Here is a 17297-nt window from a genome sequence, read left to right as displayed (position 1 = left end):
ACATTGGGCTAAAACTTCACCGTAGCAACTTTACATCACAATGAATTGGGACAAATTTCACACAAACGTCTCACAGTATCACAAACACTAACCTTGTGCCGCATCGGTGGGTAGGGAAAGGAATCAGCGTTTTATAGCATTTGGTTCAATCCATTTAAAAAAATAAAATAATCAAAAAAAAAATCACTGGTGCCGTGTGAAGTTACTTTTCGTGGGAAAATGCTGAGTTCCGGTGCGTACCCTTCAAAATAAAACGCGACAAGCTTAAAACAAGAAGTCAAGTTAAAACTTGCACATATAAACCATTTGACATAATGAAATAGAATACAGGGGCAGCTATATAGCAATGCTGTCAGTGAAGTCAACTCTTAGTCAACTGGGTGACTGAAACAATAAAATAAAATAGTTAAAACAGTTAAAATAACTATTTTAACAATGCTATATTTAACTTTTAGCTGAAACATTAATTAATGAATATTAAGTTAATTGGGTTAGTTCCACACACATTGCCTTTTAGTTCATGGTTTTGATATTGATACTGGTTATAAAGAACCTCGAGTCAAATGTTCATTTTAGTCTATGCTGCGGGCTGCTAAGAAAATGGATCTTCATAATTTGGACACCCTTTATTTAAACCATACAAACTTTTTTAACCCAGCCCCTTAAAAGAATCAGAATCGAGAATCGAACTAAGGAATCGGAACCGCTCAAATTAAAAACGATGCCCAACCCTAGCCACAACACAGTAGCAAGTCAGCCAAGACGGCTTGCAGCCAATCATATTGCAGCGGGGCCACCAGAGATCTTGCGTTGGAGAGAACAGATACAGAGGGAACCGGGAGAAGCAGTAAGGCAGCTTTTGATGGTACTTCCGCATCTTTCTCTCTCCAACGGAAGATCTCTGACTCCTCGGCTTGGCCGCTCCATAGCTTGCTTTCGAGAGAGGTAACTCAGCCACTCCGCAAGTTCCCACTGTGCACTGTACATCAAGCAACGAGTTTCTGCAAGAAGTACCATGGACATGATATCACTATATTGTTTGTGACTGACTGCGGTGTATGGATTACCACAGAAACATTGATTCACCCGAGGATACCCGATACTAGCATGTAGCGAGCCATCCTTTAAAAAGAGACAGGAATTACAACTATTAGTGTTTATACATACACAGTTTACCTGATTTGGATGTAAATACCTTCAAATGCAGCAAGCACATCTTATTTGTTTCAATTCAAATCCATTGTGCTGTGTTTAGAGCCAAAAAGATCACAATCGTTTTCATCTCCCAATATTTATGGACCTGAATGTAGGCATACATCAATGCAGCTAGTAATATAAAGATAAAGTTTATAGAGTGAACTTGATGCATGAGCACATAGGATCAACAGTAGACCTGTGTTGACCCATCCATCCATCCATCCATCCATTTTCTGTACCGCTTATCCTTACTAGGGTCGCGTGCTGGAGTCTATCCCAGCTAACTGGAGGCGGGATGCACCCTGAAATGGTCACCAGCCAATCGCAGGGCACATATAAACAACCAACCATTCGCACTCACATTCATACCTACGGACAATTTAGAGTATTCAATTAACCTACCATGCATGTTTTTGGGATGTGGGAGGAAACTGGAGTACCCGTAGAAAACCCATGCAGGCACAGGGAGAACATGCAAACGCCATACTGGCGAGACCGGATTTGAACCCGGGTCCTCAGAACTGTGAGGCAGATGTGCTAACCAGTCATCCACTGTTCCACCCTCTATTGAGCCAAGGCACTTATTTTACATTTGAAAAATGTGATAGTTAACCACCAAACAAAAATATCATAAAATGTATGAATACTGAATTCTTGTCGAGCCATCCATTTTCTTTACCGCTTTTCCTCACTAGGGTCATGGGCTGCTGGAGCGTATCCCAGCTATCTTTGGGCGGGAGGCGGGGTACACCCTGAACCGGTCACCAGACAATCGCAGGGCACATAGAAAAAAATCAACCATTCGCACTCACATTCACACCTACAGGCAATTTAGAGTCCTCAATCAACATACCACGCATGTTTTGGGGATGTGGGAGGAAACCGGAGTGCCCGGAGAAAAAACACCAAGCCACGGGGAGAACATGCAAACTCCTCACAGGCAGGGTCGGGATTTGAACCCCGGTCCCCAGAACTGTGAAGCAGATGTCCTAACCAGTCGTTCACTGTGCCGCCCTCTTTTGAGCCAAGCCACTTAATTTTACATTACATACAAAAATGGCACAGTTAACCACCAAACAAAAATATCATAAAATGTATGAATACTGAAATCTTGTCTAATTTAGTCACAAATGTACTTAGTGTGAAATCTGGGCTTTTTTTAGTTGAACACAAAGCTGATATATTTGCAGGGAGCCAACTTATTCTGTTATATGAATAGCAACAGGTGGATACACAGCTGTTTTTATACCCTTTTAAATCCCATGGAAGAGCATTTAATTGTTCCTCTGCTTGGCACTAAATGCCGCTGGCATAGCTAGACAAACAAAGGTAATTAATTTTCTTACGAGTCAATAATGTATACCAAACCGAAAACAGTCAGCACAAAACCGAGATACAGACGAACTGTTGATTTTGTGAACTGTTCCACCCTTACTTGATGCTATTAAATAAAGTAAATTTGTGGAAATAATTCTTTGTACCCAAGGGAATGGGAAGAATTGTTTTGAAATTTACATAATGGAGGAGATTGTTTTCAACTTTAAACCATGTGTCTGATTGTAGCTAGTCTAGTGACTAAGGGTAACATATTTTTTTACAGATGCTCGTTATTAAACGTCTGTCTGCCCAATTAATTAAGTATGACAATCAAATTCAGTCATATTATTATTAGATTAAAAAAAAACTGAAATACGAAAATACTGCATTTTCCATTTTTTGTGTTAATTAAAATACAAATAAGGCAATTTGTTTTGTTGTTTGCCAATTGAAAATTAAAATAGCAAATAATACAAAGATTAAATGTGGAGGTTCCAAAACACATCAGACCTATGCTTAACTGTCAGGGAGGCAGTGACAACAAAAAAATGCGCATGTAACACATTCAAGTAAGCAATGTCAATCTGAAGGTAGCTGTAAGAGAATCAAACTATTTGAGTACCTTTAATATATAGCCTGCAACCTTGTGTTTTACAAAGGTAACCTGGCTGAGTCGATCATGGTAGAGACTTATAGGAAAATGGATTTTAAAAGTTTTGTTTTTTTTAAAGGCATGTTTTCTGAGAATCATTTTTGTCGGACTTTTAGTTAAATGTGTAGTCACGCTCTTGTAGTTTAAAGTCAACTAGATAAACACATCATCAGCCATTAAACTATGGTTCCAGAGTTTCCCCTTCGTTTAGTCCAGGAGTAAACATGTTTCACACGTGTTAAGGCACGTCGGTGGAATCTAAAGAGAAACCATGCTCTACTCTTTTGACCTCATTTTTATGGGGTGGATAAAACTTTCACAACAAATATCGCGCTTTGAGCAACGCTAGCTACGTGACAGGACAAAGAGTTGAAATGAGGGGATTGCAAAACACTCAGCGGCAAACGGTAGCTAGCTTGCTCACCGATGCCTTCAGTTGGTAGGAAGGTGGCTGCTACCTTAGACTCGACTACAACTTTCACAACACACACAAAACAAGACACGTCGCGGATGGTCGGAAACCCCACACTGTTTATCAAAAACTAAAGCAATACGTTATAAACTGTTAACGTTGCCTGGCAAACGTCCACGCTAAACTTTTAGCAGACGGCTAATATTCATCAAGCTAATATATAGCAGCAATACCAGATCAAAATCTCTGATAAAAAACTTAAGATGCGTTTAGCCCCGACCTCTAAATTTCGGTTAAACATAACAACATACGTCATAGCGCATCTGTCAATAGTAGTGAACAACGACAGGACGACTACAACTTTGCATCCTTTGTCTGTGGTCGTAATGAACAAGTGTTTACACAATCAGCTGTAAGCTAACCGGCCGAAAGTTAGCCAAACGGCTAACGTTAGCCGCAAAGCCGAGCGAGCGATAAGCAAACACTTTTGAAGAGTCATTTGGAGCTCGACCTCTTTCAACAACTACACAACATGTCACGTATAGGTACAATATCCTTGAGGGGGTGGTCTAAGAGCATACAACCACACGAATGAGAACTTAAAGCGTGTTATTTACGTCTCGTTTGTACAGAAAAAGATGAAGATTTTTGCTAACCTGCACTGGCAGCCATTCTCTCCAGTCTATCTCAGGCAGACCGAAAAACGTCACAGAGTAGCCCCGGAAACAAGGAGGAGCCAATCAGACGCTGAAACGCCAAGGTAACAGCCAATCACAAACCTTCTATCTAAAATTGGGGGGGGGGGGGGGGGGGGGAGTTTATTGGGTTAATGAGCAAATGATGCACATTGGTGAATTAGCAGGCGACTGTCAATACTGCATAATAGACCAATAAGATCAGTGCATCCGTGATTGCATTAAGATTAAACTAGGAACAAACAAGTCTGTTCATTTATGTTTGCGCTTAGAGTAAATCAAAGTTAAACTATATATCAGCTAAACATTTAAACTTGAAATATATTATTATTAAGCCTGCAAGTGCAGCTATATTCGTCATAATTGACAATGATGTGTTGTGCATCAAACATAAATGATGTCAGTCTTTGAAAAAAAATACTTTTCAAATTGGACAGTAGAGTACATGGCAATATTGTTAAATTATCCAGCCGTAGAATTTCTATGCCTATTATCCTCATTCGGGTGGCAGATGATCTTGAGCCTATCCCCGCTGACTTTGGGCTAGAGAGGCAAAAGTGTAGAAAACAGTCTGGACAGTGACATACGTGGGTGCCATATTGTCACCCAGCTTGACATAACGTCACTTTGAAATCCATCCATCCATCCATCCATCCATCCACCTTCTATACCGCTTATCCTCACTAGGGTCACAGGCATGCTGGAGCTTATCTCAGCGATCTTCGGGCGAGAGGGTGTGCTGGCGCCTCTCTCAGCTGACTTCAGGCGGGGTAGACCCTGAACTGGTCACCAGCCAATCGCAGGGCACATATTTACAACCATTCGCACTCACATTCACACCTACGCGCAATTTAGAGTCTTCAATCAATTTACCATGCATGTTTTGGGGATGTGGGAGGAAACCAGAGTACCCGGAGAAACCCCATGCAGGCACAGGGAGAACATGCAAACTCCACACAGTCGGAGCCAGGATTTGAACACCAGTCCTGTGAGGCAGATGCGCTAACCAGTTGTCCACCATGCCGCCCTTTGAAATCCAATGAAACCCAATTGACAATTGCCAGAATATACCATAAACATTTTCCATAGAAACCTCAAAATATATGTTTTATGTTCATGTTATCATCATGGCAAGTTAGGGTCGCATAAGAAATAAGCTCCAATTATTAAGACATGATACTTTAATATCGCTGGCTTTGAGTAGGGGCCGTTAAGGCCGGGCCTGGTGATTGGCGGTTGTGATTTCAGCAAAGCTGAATAAGATAAGGGACAAAGGAACATTTCAGGTGAAAGAGCAAAGGGAGATTTAAAATACGTTGGCTCAAGTCAGGGAGTCTGTGTGTGGAGTGGTTGGGCGTGAGTTGTGGCCGATAGCAGTTCTTGTATAAATGTGCATTCTGTTACCGCTCATGGGAATAAATGGACTGAAAGGCATCACAGAATGTATCATCCTTGACTACATTCAAGAGCATTACAATATGCTTTCTTTTCTTTTTTTTAACTGTCAGAAGGGGGCGGGGCGTGAATTTGGCGAGCATCTCATTAGGAACAAAAATATTGACACAAAATATGTTTATTATTAATCTCTTCAAAGTGATGATGCTATAGGTATTTTTTAAATTAATATATGATTAATAAAGAGTTTATCTCCCACACGTGTCGTCTTTTGGTGGTTTTGGGGAAAATGAGGCAGCTTCACTGCATGTCCTGGATGAGTGGAACAGCCTACAGTCACACAACCAACTCAACCAACTATTTTGCAATGCCGGGAATAGAAACAACATGGCGTCCATAAACCATGTGACATGGATTTAAACAATGCGGAGTAGTGCTGTGAGTTCAAAGAATGTCGAAACTTTGTTTCCCACAGCTTTGACAATGACTGGTCAGCAGCTACTCGCAGGGCACGTACACAAACAACCAATCCACACCAATGGCTTGTTTACAGTCCTCAATTAACCTAAGAAATATGTTTTTAAATTGTGGGAGGAAGCCGGAGTACCTGTAAAAAAGCCACAATAGTCGAGGAGAACAAGCAAACTCCACACATGAAGTTTGGTGCAGAGTCTCAAACCCCAAACCTCAGAACTGTGTGGCAGATGTGCTAACCACTCTTCCCTCTGCTGAAATCTATTATTATTATTATTATTATTATTATTATTATTATTATTATTATTATTATTATTAAAACCTGAAAAGACATTCATGATTGACATCATTGGCATCATTGACAATGATTTGTTATGCATCAAATGTATGTCAATCTTCAAAAAAAGACTTCAAAAATGTACATGGCAATAAAGTAAAATTATCCGCTTTTAAATTTAATCGAATATCCAAAGTGCGGCTATAACTAAAATCACGTACAAAAGGAGGCATCCATTACCACATTTATGCTTGATAGGCAAAATTAACCATCTTGGATTGACAGATGTAAGCTAGAAGACCCTGCATGTGCATGATAATAGATTGGATGCACAATTAAATGTGATTCTGTTGGAATATTTCCCCATAACTCAAAATGTACGGTCCTCCATACCAATCATCCATCCATCCAGCCATCCATTTTCTGAATCCACTTTACTAGGGTGTGCTGGCGCCTCTCTCAGCTGACTTCAGGCAGGAGGCTGAAGTCATCTCAAAGTCCCAGCCTTTGAGATGAATGTTCATTCAAAAAACAACAACTGACTATTTCCTCACTACTCGTTTTGTATAAGCCTGTGTGTAGAATTTAAGTGGCTGGATCTTAAACAGGACAGATTAGGAACACAGAAAACCAGACCTGAAATGAACAGAAATAATTGTTGGTTGACAGGGGAGTTCCATTTATCTTGACATCCCGTGACTTTCACTGGTGACACCCTTATTAGTTAGACCCTTTTTGACATTAAAAATCTCTTCTTCCATTTTACAACATCCATCATCATCTCAAACCCAAATTCTAAGTATTTAAATTATTTGAATTAAACACATTTTTAGTATTTCACCGACATTTCAATGGAACAAAAGAGTCATAAAATTCAAGGGTCTATATAAAAATGACAATCACGACTGCATTATATTTTACTTTTATACGATTATCATATTAATGAAATATAAGTTTTCCTATTGAGTCATCTCTGTATTTTCAGATTTAAAAAAAGGTGTACATTTGCAATAGGACAGCTACAATATTTGCATACAGGAATGACGTGAACCTGAAGATAGCATCATATACAATTTGTGTACTTATCGGTGCTGTGCAGACTGGAAACGCTCTCTAACATTGTCAAAGGACAAAGAGGGAGACAAATAAAACTACAACTGCAATCTAAGCGGGCAATTTCACTTTTTTCCCCTGATTTCTTCTCATTCGGTCACAGTGCAGCCTGTGAAATTGGGCCCAACCTCTGCTGAATGAGACAGAGGGGCTTCCTTTTTCCTGTATTTATTTCATGATAGATCTTGTTCCTTTCCCTTGGTGATGCATCGAAACTGATCACCTGATACATTCTACCTGTCTCACACAGAATTTGTTTTGGTCACAGCAATATCACCAAGAGATTTATTTTTACAGTGTGCAATCACAATGTAATGTCTAAGTCTGCAACAATGCATGAATGGCCAACACCGGTGGAATTAGAAGAGGTGTCTCGAGAATATATATGAATAGGTGAGCGTGTGCCTTTTTACTCACACCTAGCTCGAGAGAAAACAGCTGCTCTGTTTTCCCCCTCGCAAAATATGCAATCATTGAGTTAGAAGAAAAGTCAATATGTCTTAGTACTCCAATTACAGTAATTGGACTGCTTCACATATGATAAGCACAATGGAAGACATTCTAATGGTTGTTTTAATCTTCTGTCCCTCTTCACATGGACTCTCTATTTAACAGGGGTGTCAAACTCTTTTTTTGTCTCGGGCCACATTGTAGTTATGATTTCCCTCAGAGGGCCGTTAGAACAGTGAAACCATATAAATGTTTAATCATCACCAAAACATATTATGACCATTACACAACAAATTGAGGGATAACTAGTTTTGAAATCAGAAGACAAGGATAATAGTTTGTTCAAGTATTGTTTAAGTTACTGTAGAAGAAGGCTTTGTTAACAGAAAAATGCAATATCTCAACATTATTGTTTATTATTATCACAATTTGGAATTTGGGTACAGATTTTAGCAAAAATCACAGAAGTTGACGAGCATGATTTGCTTTCGCGGGCCACATAAAATGATGGCCTTGAGTTTGACACCTATGCTGTATTACAATCTCTCTGGAAGGAGAGCGAGACAGTGCCGGGGCGTAGATGAGGTAGTCCCAGTTTAGCAATGATGCAATGTATTGTACACCAGAAGAAGGCAAGACAACAAGATGAGATGCATAAGGAAGAGGAAGCAGGGGGTGTAATTGGAGTTTAAATGTGTGTTTCTGTCAGAGATGGAGGTAATGGGCTATTATATGCCTCGAGGGACTTGTGCAAGTATGCCTGCAGATATCATAAAGAGCCACTGGCTCCCCCATCCCGTCATTCACAAGGGGACAAATACGAGCACTGCAGGAGCCTGCTGTAAATACAGACTTGGAGGTCCTTCCTAATGTTTTTTCCCAATCTTTTCCTATGGTGTTCTCTCTCCATGGCCTTGCCTAACGAGCTCAGGAGCAGATGGTGTGAGTCTCCCCACAGGTACCTTAATTTCTACACAGTTCCACCATAGCAACTCAAAAGTGGTTTGCTGAGCAGCACACCTATAATTTGTGGATGGTTTCTGGTTTTGGATTGGGGGATTATACGTTCTGTGGAATATCTGAGAGATACTATAAATAAGAGGAGTTACCATTGGTATCGTAGTGGATTGAGTATATTGTGGTGACTCTGACCCAGTTGCCAAAACCTCCCCCCACAACTTGATAAGCTGCATTCTTCCCTGGGGCCCTGCTAAGAGGAGGACTGGCGTATGTCAATTGGACCCTAAATTAATGAGCAGGTCCCCTCGAAATCTTGGTTTACAGTCATCAAAGGGTCCTTTTCTTCGCTTGAACTGACAGCAGCCAAAAGGTGGGACCCTCTCTCCGGGGAGACCAAGCTGGGACAGATCGACAATGGAATGCAATGAAGTATTTAATATTCAAACATGCACGCAAGGCACCACCCACTGGTGTTTGCGAGTACAGCAACCCGTAGGCTTCCAGTCAGGGTTTTATCTGAAGATAAAATGTCCGTTTTCATTTCACGAACTCTGCAGAAATATTTCAAATGTATGCCTTAATGTCTGTGTCAGTGTGTCAACTTTGCAGGTGCAGCTGTGAGATTTTGAGAGCTGTCTGTCTTGATTTGAAGCCAAGCAGCATGAGATGTGATTGAACCATAAGCAGTTGATTTGCCAAGACTAAAGTTTAAACAATCATTCTATATGCTTGATCTATGAGTAAAGAGTACAAAGTTGGGAGTATTTTATATTACGATATGATTTTTACACCTCTTTTATGGCAAAGTTGGTAGACAAAATTTGAGTCGATAGGTGTGGTCTTGTCTGGTCCTCCGTCCTCTGGGACACGCCTCCTGGGCATTTAACCTCTGACTCCCGCCTCTTCTACCCTTTCGTGTCTGGCTCTCTTGTCTAGACCTCGGCACGGCCCGGCCGGGCCGCCGCCCCTCCCCCCTCCCCTTTCTTTTGTTCAACCATGCGCCTCGCCATACACAGGCCTTGGGGATGGAGATCCGGCTCCCTAACCTCCGTGGATCACCGCTGCTAAGCCTCCAGAACAGTTGCTGCCGAGCTACCAGATACACTCCCAGCCAAACGGGAGTTCTCTGAACTTGCTGGCGGATCCCAGAAACCGGCGGGGAGAGAGACCGTCATATTCTCTCAACGAGGCGTGACGAACAACTATTTTTCTTCTTCTGCCTCTTTTGTCTTTGTTTTATTTTTCTGCATCCTTTTTCCTTTCAACCAAACCTGCTTCGTTCTTCCTCCTGAGATGTGCGGAGAAAGACCACCCCCACAGACCAACTGACCTACGGTTGTGAGTACCGCAAAAGCATAGGCGTTGCTAGGATGTACAATACTAGTGCCTAGTAATTTGGGGGAAATTACTAGCTTCACACAAAATTCCATCTTCGCTCTCGCTTTGACTCAACAAATTAAACGCTCACAGTTTCAACTTTAGCCCGGCAACACACGATGTTTTATTTTATGTGCCCTTTTTTTGGCCTCCCACAAATAAGTTAAGAGACACAACAAATGTGCATATCTCAGTGTTTAGTTTTTTCAATATTAAATCAACCTAAGGGATGCTTGCCCACGTAGATGAGCCCCTCCCTGCAGCTGTTTGAGCCAGGGACGGGACGTGGGGCGGGGAGGGTTCACAACAGGAAGATATTGGGTGCTAATAGTAAAACCAGATTAGAAGACTCCCCAGGTGTGTGCTCCCATGCAGCCATGTATGAATCCTCTCTCCCTGTCATCAATATTGAGGCGGTGGTGCAGGGAGATCTATCAGCCAATCCGATTGCATGCAGAGAATTCCGGTGTCCCACCAAAAAGCACTGGGATAGGCGCTTTCCCCACTCCTGCCCACTTTCCTTTTACATTTCACGCCCCAGGAGAATATGTTCCATCATGTCAATGTAATGTAGCACACAGAGGCAATCATGCAGCCACTTTGGCCTCGGGGACTGCCTGCTAGGAGGAGCAAATGCAACTTTAGCACTTAATCAGCTACCTCATATAGTAGATGTCACACCAGTCTATAGGCAGAGTTTCTCTCAATATGAAACCAGTCATTTCTCAGTGGCTGTATGCAGCTGTGTGTGCATGTGCACGCATGTGTGTGTGTGTACCACTTGGTTGTGGCCTTTTGATCTATATCTGCGCCATTTCATACCCTTGTGATTGAAGCCCCTTATACGCGCTGCCGATGCTTCCATGGCACTTCATCGCATGCTGGGGGGAGATCTCAGTTGGATGCAGTGATGCCTGCTGCCACCAGCTGAAACGTTAGGATTCATGAATCCTATCTCCTCACTGTGGAATGTTCTGCAATCAGGGTCATTCTCTTGCGATCAGTGCCACATCGCAGAGGGAGATCAGCTTGGATTTTGTGGATGCTTATTGATATTAGCCAAATATCGTACTCAAGTAAGAGTACTGTTACTTGACAATAATGTGACTGAAGTAAAAGTAAAAAGTCCTCTCAAAAAACACATAAGAGTAAAAAGTACACAATAAAAAAAATACTCAAGTACTAAGTAGATGGTGAGTAACTTCTGATGGGTTTTTTTAAATCACAGCATGAACATCAATAAAATAAAAATAACAAAATACAATGTGAATGCCCAAATTCTGATATTGCTGTGCATGTGTGTGTGTGTGTGTGTGTGTGTGCATACATCCATCCATCCATCCATTTTCTGAGCCGCTTCTCTTCAATAGGGTCGCGGGCATGCTGGAGCCATGCATGTTTTTGGGATGTGGGAGGAAACCAGAGTGCCCGGAGAAAACCCACGCAGGCACGGGGAGAACATGCAAACTCCACACAGGCGGGGCCGGGGATTGAACCCCGGTCCTCAGAACTGTGAGGCAGACGCTCTGACCAGTCGTCCACCGTGCTGCCATGTGTATACAGTGGGAGCGAAATTAGCATGTACCCCAAGAGATGCATGTTTTACAGTTACTTGTGATAAAATAGGGCTAATGTGGGCTAATATGCACAGCCAAAACAACAACAAAACATCTGCAATTTACCGTAACTTTTCTCAAGTTAGAAGTGGGCTGAAATCTCCACGTTTGGGCAGACAGTCCCAGACAAATACCACAATACATGAAAGCTGTTGTTTTTCTTCATCTAAATGTAAACACGAGTAGCGCGCCATTGCCTTCAATGGTAACAACGGTTCCCAACATGGTCGCCACGTAGGCATGTCGATTAGCCGGGCTGGTTTATCAAGTGTTAATCCCTATTGGAAGCTCATAAAAGACGTGTGAGGTCATGCAACTTCACTGTGTCGTTTGATTGGTGATCTAGAATTAAACGTCAGTAACGCTTAAATTGGATTGGAGCAAACAGCGCCTAATGAGAAATTGACAATGAAAGTACAATTTATCCAAAATGGTACATGAGTAAATGTAACGTAGTAAATGTAGTGCGTTACTGCCCACCTCTGATATTAGGTTATATGTGTAGCAGATATTAATGTGGCTTTATTGGCTGCATGCACATCCTCAGGGGAAGACATAGAAGAGGACAAAGTAGACCATTCCCAATGAACCTTTAGGAATCAGCCCCAGGGAAGCCTAACTGTTTGGACCAGGGTAATACTTTTTTTGACTGCAGGTGCCCTCGCTCTACTGTGCTCACACCCGACAAGCAAATATATTATTCAGGGATCCCATAAGGTGATAAATGGGAGACCTCATTGGAGAAGTGTTGGAATATTCACCGGTGCTTATCTCTTTTAATCCTTTGACCCCTGGCCAAATCACTGAATTAGTGGGCAAGCTGTAACAGTGCTCCTCAAACCACAGGGCCAAGGTTGTTTAACCAAGACATTTATCAATAAGGTACTTCTTTAATATTAGTGGTCATAGCTGATGGCCTTTGAGACCACATGAAAAGCACCACAAATAGGATTTATACACTCACAATTTTAATTGTGGATGATGGCTATATTTTTCTAAAAGTGTTTTAAAAATACAGTTGTTGATTTTCAACATAGAATTTGAAATTGGAGCTTTTGTTGAGTGAAATTGACTCTTTTGTCATTATATCAAATTGCACAAACAATTGTGAAGTTTCCATCCATCCATCTAACAAACTCCCCTGGCGTGTGCTACCATGCATGCTTATAGTGCATCAGATGCAAACATCCATCCATCCATTTTCTTTGCCGCTTATCCAGTTCAGGGTTTTGTGTTTTCTGGAGTCTTTCTCAGCTGACTTCAGGCAAAAGGCGAACTACACCCAGGACTGGTCGCCAGTCAGTTGCAAGGCACATATAGAGACGGACAACCATTCATACTCACATCGTCATTATGTTTGAAATGAAGCCACAGTGCCTGTACCAAAGTCAGGCAAATGTACCTCTAACACCATTAGTGACCAGACCCAAACAAACACCTGGAATTAAAATCTGAACTGTTGATATTTTGTCTCTTGTTCAGCTTTTTATGTAAAACCCAAATGTTTATAGTTTGCAGCTAAAATGAAGGAATTGGCAGCACTCTTCCAAAACATTTGGATGGGAGTGCAGTTAGTCTTTTTGAAGTATTCCGTATGTCGATAGGTAGCTGATAAAAGTACTTCTCGTTTTTGTTTCTTTATACTTGTCATTTTGTGTTTATCATTAGAATTATAGTTCAGTTTGATTTGGTGAATCTCAGCCAGAGATCACATCACAAATTGGCAAACGACTGCACAACGTTATCATAAACAATATTGAGTCTTTTCATTATTTTCTGCATTTTGACAAGATCCTCGTCCAAAATGATTTTTCTGAATACATGAGATGATGAGAAAAAGTGTTTTAATTACTATTGTAGAATAGAATGCTTAAGCTCAAAATATCCTTTAGAATGGCGCAAAAGATGGTTTCCACAAAGTTGTCATGGACACGATTATGCTTTGAAAATATAGAAAACTCTGAAAATGGTGGTGATTTTTTATTTTTTACATCTTTCATCACCAGCACAAATTGATCAATCTTTTGCCAATTTCTTGTGTACAGCAGCATTACCCCCCAAGAAAAATACAAAAAATTGCATATCAATTCATAAAGACTTTACTGTATGTATTGTATACCAGGGCATATAACTGGAAGATTTGACTGTATGAAAAATACAGTTAATAATGATAATAGCAGTAGCTGGTAAGAGTAGTAGTTAAATTCCACAACATTCATTGCCTCAATTATTTTAGAGCTTGATTTCTCTTTTTAACCATCAATCAATTTTCCAATACTTCCTTCAGTTCCATCACAGCGATTTTGAAGATGTTGAATCCTGCACAACCACATGACAAGCCTTCATTTTACCCTGGACAGAAACTGGATGTCTGCCGCAAAGCTTTCTGGAATACTAATGCGTGCAGTTCGTGAGTCAAAGTTACTGACCTGAGGTGTTGAGATGGAGCACAGAGCAAGAAGTGGGCGTTTAGGGGGAGTGGTGGGGACAGTTGGAGAATAAGGCTAGGCCTGTCCTACACTGGTGCTGTTCTCGGTCCTCATTTGCTCCAATGGAAAGGGAAGCTATATATTGCTAAAAGAGCAGTGTGTTGTGTGTGTGAAGGGACTAAAAGGAGGACCTAGGTTCCTAGAACCTCTGTAGGCCACTTCTCCCCCCACTGTTGTCTCCATCCTCACTTATCCCTGCATCTACATGCCACTTCTCTTTTGCCTTCTCGTTTCATTTTCATCCTGATTATTTGCCTGTCCGCCCATCACTCATTTTCTCTGCCCATCATCTTACAGTCTCCCAACTTTTTCAACTACAGTACATTTTAATTCTCACCCAGCTCACAATCTCCCCGTCTGACAGCAGGTGGCAAGGCCAAGATTGAAAACACACACTCACATATATATATATATATATATATATATATCCATCCATCCATTTTCTGAGCCGCTTCTTCTCACTAGGGTCACGGGCGTGCTGGAGCCTATCCCAGCTATCTTCGGGGGGGAGGCGGGGTACATCCTGTACTGGTTGCCAGCCAATCGCAGGGCACATACAAACAAACAACCATTCGCACACACATTCACACCTACGGGCAATTTAGAGTCTCCAATTAATGCATGTTTTTGGGATGTGGGAGGAAACCGGAGTGCCCGGAGAAAACCCATGCAGGCACGGGGAGAACATACAAACTCCACACAGGCGGGGCCGGGGATTGAACCCCGGTCCTCAGAACTGTGAGGCTGACGCTCTAACCAGTCGTTCACCGTGCCGCTATATATATATAATAGAGACGATCTTATCGCCACAAGGAGCTCCATTAATTGCCTGAAAAACTTAACCACTACTTCGCTCATAGAAGCACATGAGCAGCATAGATGTAAGATGATTCCATCCTTTTATTTTTTTGTGTACGTGAGATTGTGTGTGTGTGTGTGTGTGTGTGTGTATATATATATATATATATATATATATCTATCCATCCATCCATTTTCTGAGCCGCTTCTCCTCACTAGGGTCGCGGGCGTGCTGGAGCCTATCCCAGCTATCTTCGGGCGGGAGGCGAATATATATATATATATATATATATATATATATATATGCAGGCACGGGGAGAACATGCAAACCCACACAGGCGGGGCCGGGGATTGAACCCAGGTCCTCAGAACTGTGAGGCTGACGCTCTAACCAGTCGGCCTGCGTGGGTTTTCTCCGGGCACTCCGGTTTCCTCCCACATCCCAAAAACATGCATTAATTGGAGACTAAATTGCCCGTAGGCATGACTGTGAGTGCGAATGGTTGTTTGTTTCGATGTGCCCTGCGATTGGCTGGCAACCAGTTCAGGGTGTACCCCGCCTCCTGCCCGATGACAGCTGGGATGGGCTCCAGCACGCCCGCGACCCTAGTGAGGAGAAGCGGCTCAGAAAATGGATGGATGGATATATATATATATATATATATATATATATATATATATATATATATATATATATATATATATATATATATATATATATACACACACACACACACACACACACACACAATCTCACGTACACAAAAAAATAAAAGGATGGAATCATCTTACATCTATGCTGCTCATGTGCTTCTATGAGCGTAGTAGTGGTTAAGTTTTTCAGGCAATTAATGGAGCTCCTTGTGGCGATAAGATCCTCTCTATTATAAACAAAGCCTATTCATGAGCTGGGAGATAATCCCTGTGCCTTCATTTGTATCAGAGGGAGAATAATTACCCCCCATGCAACTAATTTATCTCTGCAGCTACTATGTGGTCATGTGCTCTGTTTAAGGAGCTATCGCTCCTATGGTTGGCATTCTGTAATGCACATTTCACCGCAAGCGCATAGACTGCAGTGAGAATGCATGAATTTCCAAGAATATACTTTTGTATCACTAACAAAGAACACTGATTCTTGTCTGTCACCATCTATTAGTGTTGGGGGTATATCTAGTAAGGATGCAGTGTCGCTGGTGTTAAAAAACAAAACAAAAACATCATCACTAGGACATGTATTTTGATAAAGAAAGCTTTGAAACGTTACAAAGACAAATGGACCCTGAAATTATACACATTAGGCCTACTTGTAGTGGTGCTTGTACTTGTGAGACCATGCAATATGGATAATAAATAACAAATTTTTACATTTTTAATTTTAATAACCACAAATACATGATACAATTTATCTTGTATATTGTCTCCTAAATTATGCCGTGTTTTGATATGTCAAGATACATTAACTGTGTTCTCCCATATATATATAAAATAAATACAAGTCAGTGAGTATAAACTTTCGAGAAAGGAAAGGTAGTAGCAGCAGGACTTTCTTTGGAAGAGCAGCATTGCCATCTATCATCTGGAAAAAGAAATGCATGCATTCACAGAAAAAATAAATAAATCACAAAACAGTGAAAAACTGCAGAAAAAACCCTCAAAGAATGATAAATACATTTCGGTGTGTGAACTAGTTAATGGAAATGCATAGTGACAAACAGAAGTCCATTACAGTATCCAAAATCCTGGTGGGATTCTTTTACCATAAGTGACTATTCCTCACGCATTCCCTCCCTGCTCTGACTATCATGCTGGTGACCAGCTGACATTTGTCATGCATGCAGTGCTGTCCATTTGGCTTTCAATGACTACATTCCATTGTCAGCATGAGAGTTATTCCTTTGGCATGGACTCGGCTGGTGTATTTACTGAAAATATTCCCACTTTGCTGACAGTCCAAAGGTTCCACTGCTACTTGTGGTTTTATGTTTTGAATTCTCTCAGCTAATTTAGCAAAGAGGTCATACTAGTTATCTGGCTGTATAGTAGTTGAACATGATATTAAACATATCTACTTG

The 17297-nt window shown here is 41.3% G+C and overlaps 1 protein-coding gene across 3 annotated transcripts in view; it reads right to left on the bottom strand.

The window, feature by feature from the left end:
- kbtbd8 (kelch repeat and BTB (POZ) domain containing 8) overlaps positions 1–4319 on the bottom strand; it is a 28932-nt gene extending 24613 nt beyond the window's left edge. For 2 of the 3 annotated variants that reach the window (XM_061784080.1, XM_061784081.1), the window contains exon 1: positions 4235–4319. In XM_061784080.1, coding sequence (XP_061640064.1) covers positions 4235–4250 — 16 coding nt within the window. In that variant the 5' untranslated portion in view covers positions 4251–4319. Of the gene's footprint in view, positions 1–92; positions 242–4234 lie in introns of all 3 variants that reach the window. The other variant, XM_061784083.1, reaches the window with a different exon arrangement.
- Positions 4320–17297: the final 12978 nt, after the last annotated feature.

The sequence above is a fragment of the Phyllopteryx taeniolatus genome, chromosome 9 (assembly GCF_024500385.1).
Source record: "Phyllopteryx taeniolatus isolate TA_2022b chromosome 9, UOR_Ptae_1.2, whole genome shotgun sequence".
NCBI classification, from domain to species: Eukaryota; Metazoa; Chordata; class Actinopteri; order Syngnathiformes; family Syngnathidae; genus Phyllopteryx; species Phyllopteryx taeniolatus.
The sequence above is the reverse complement of the archived record's forward strand: the minus strand, read 5'-3'. Positions and strand labels throughout refer to the sequence as shown.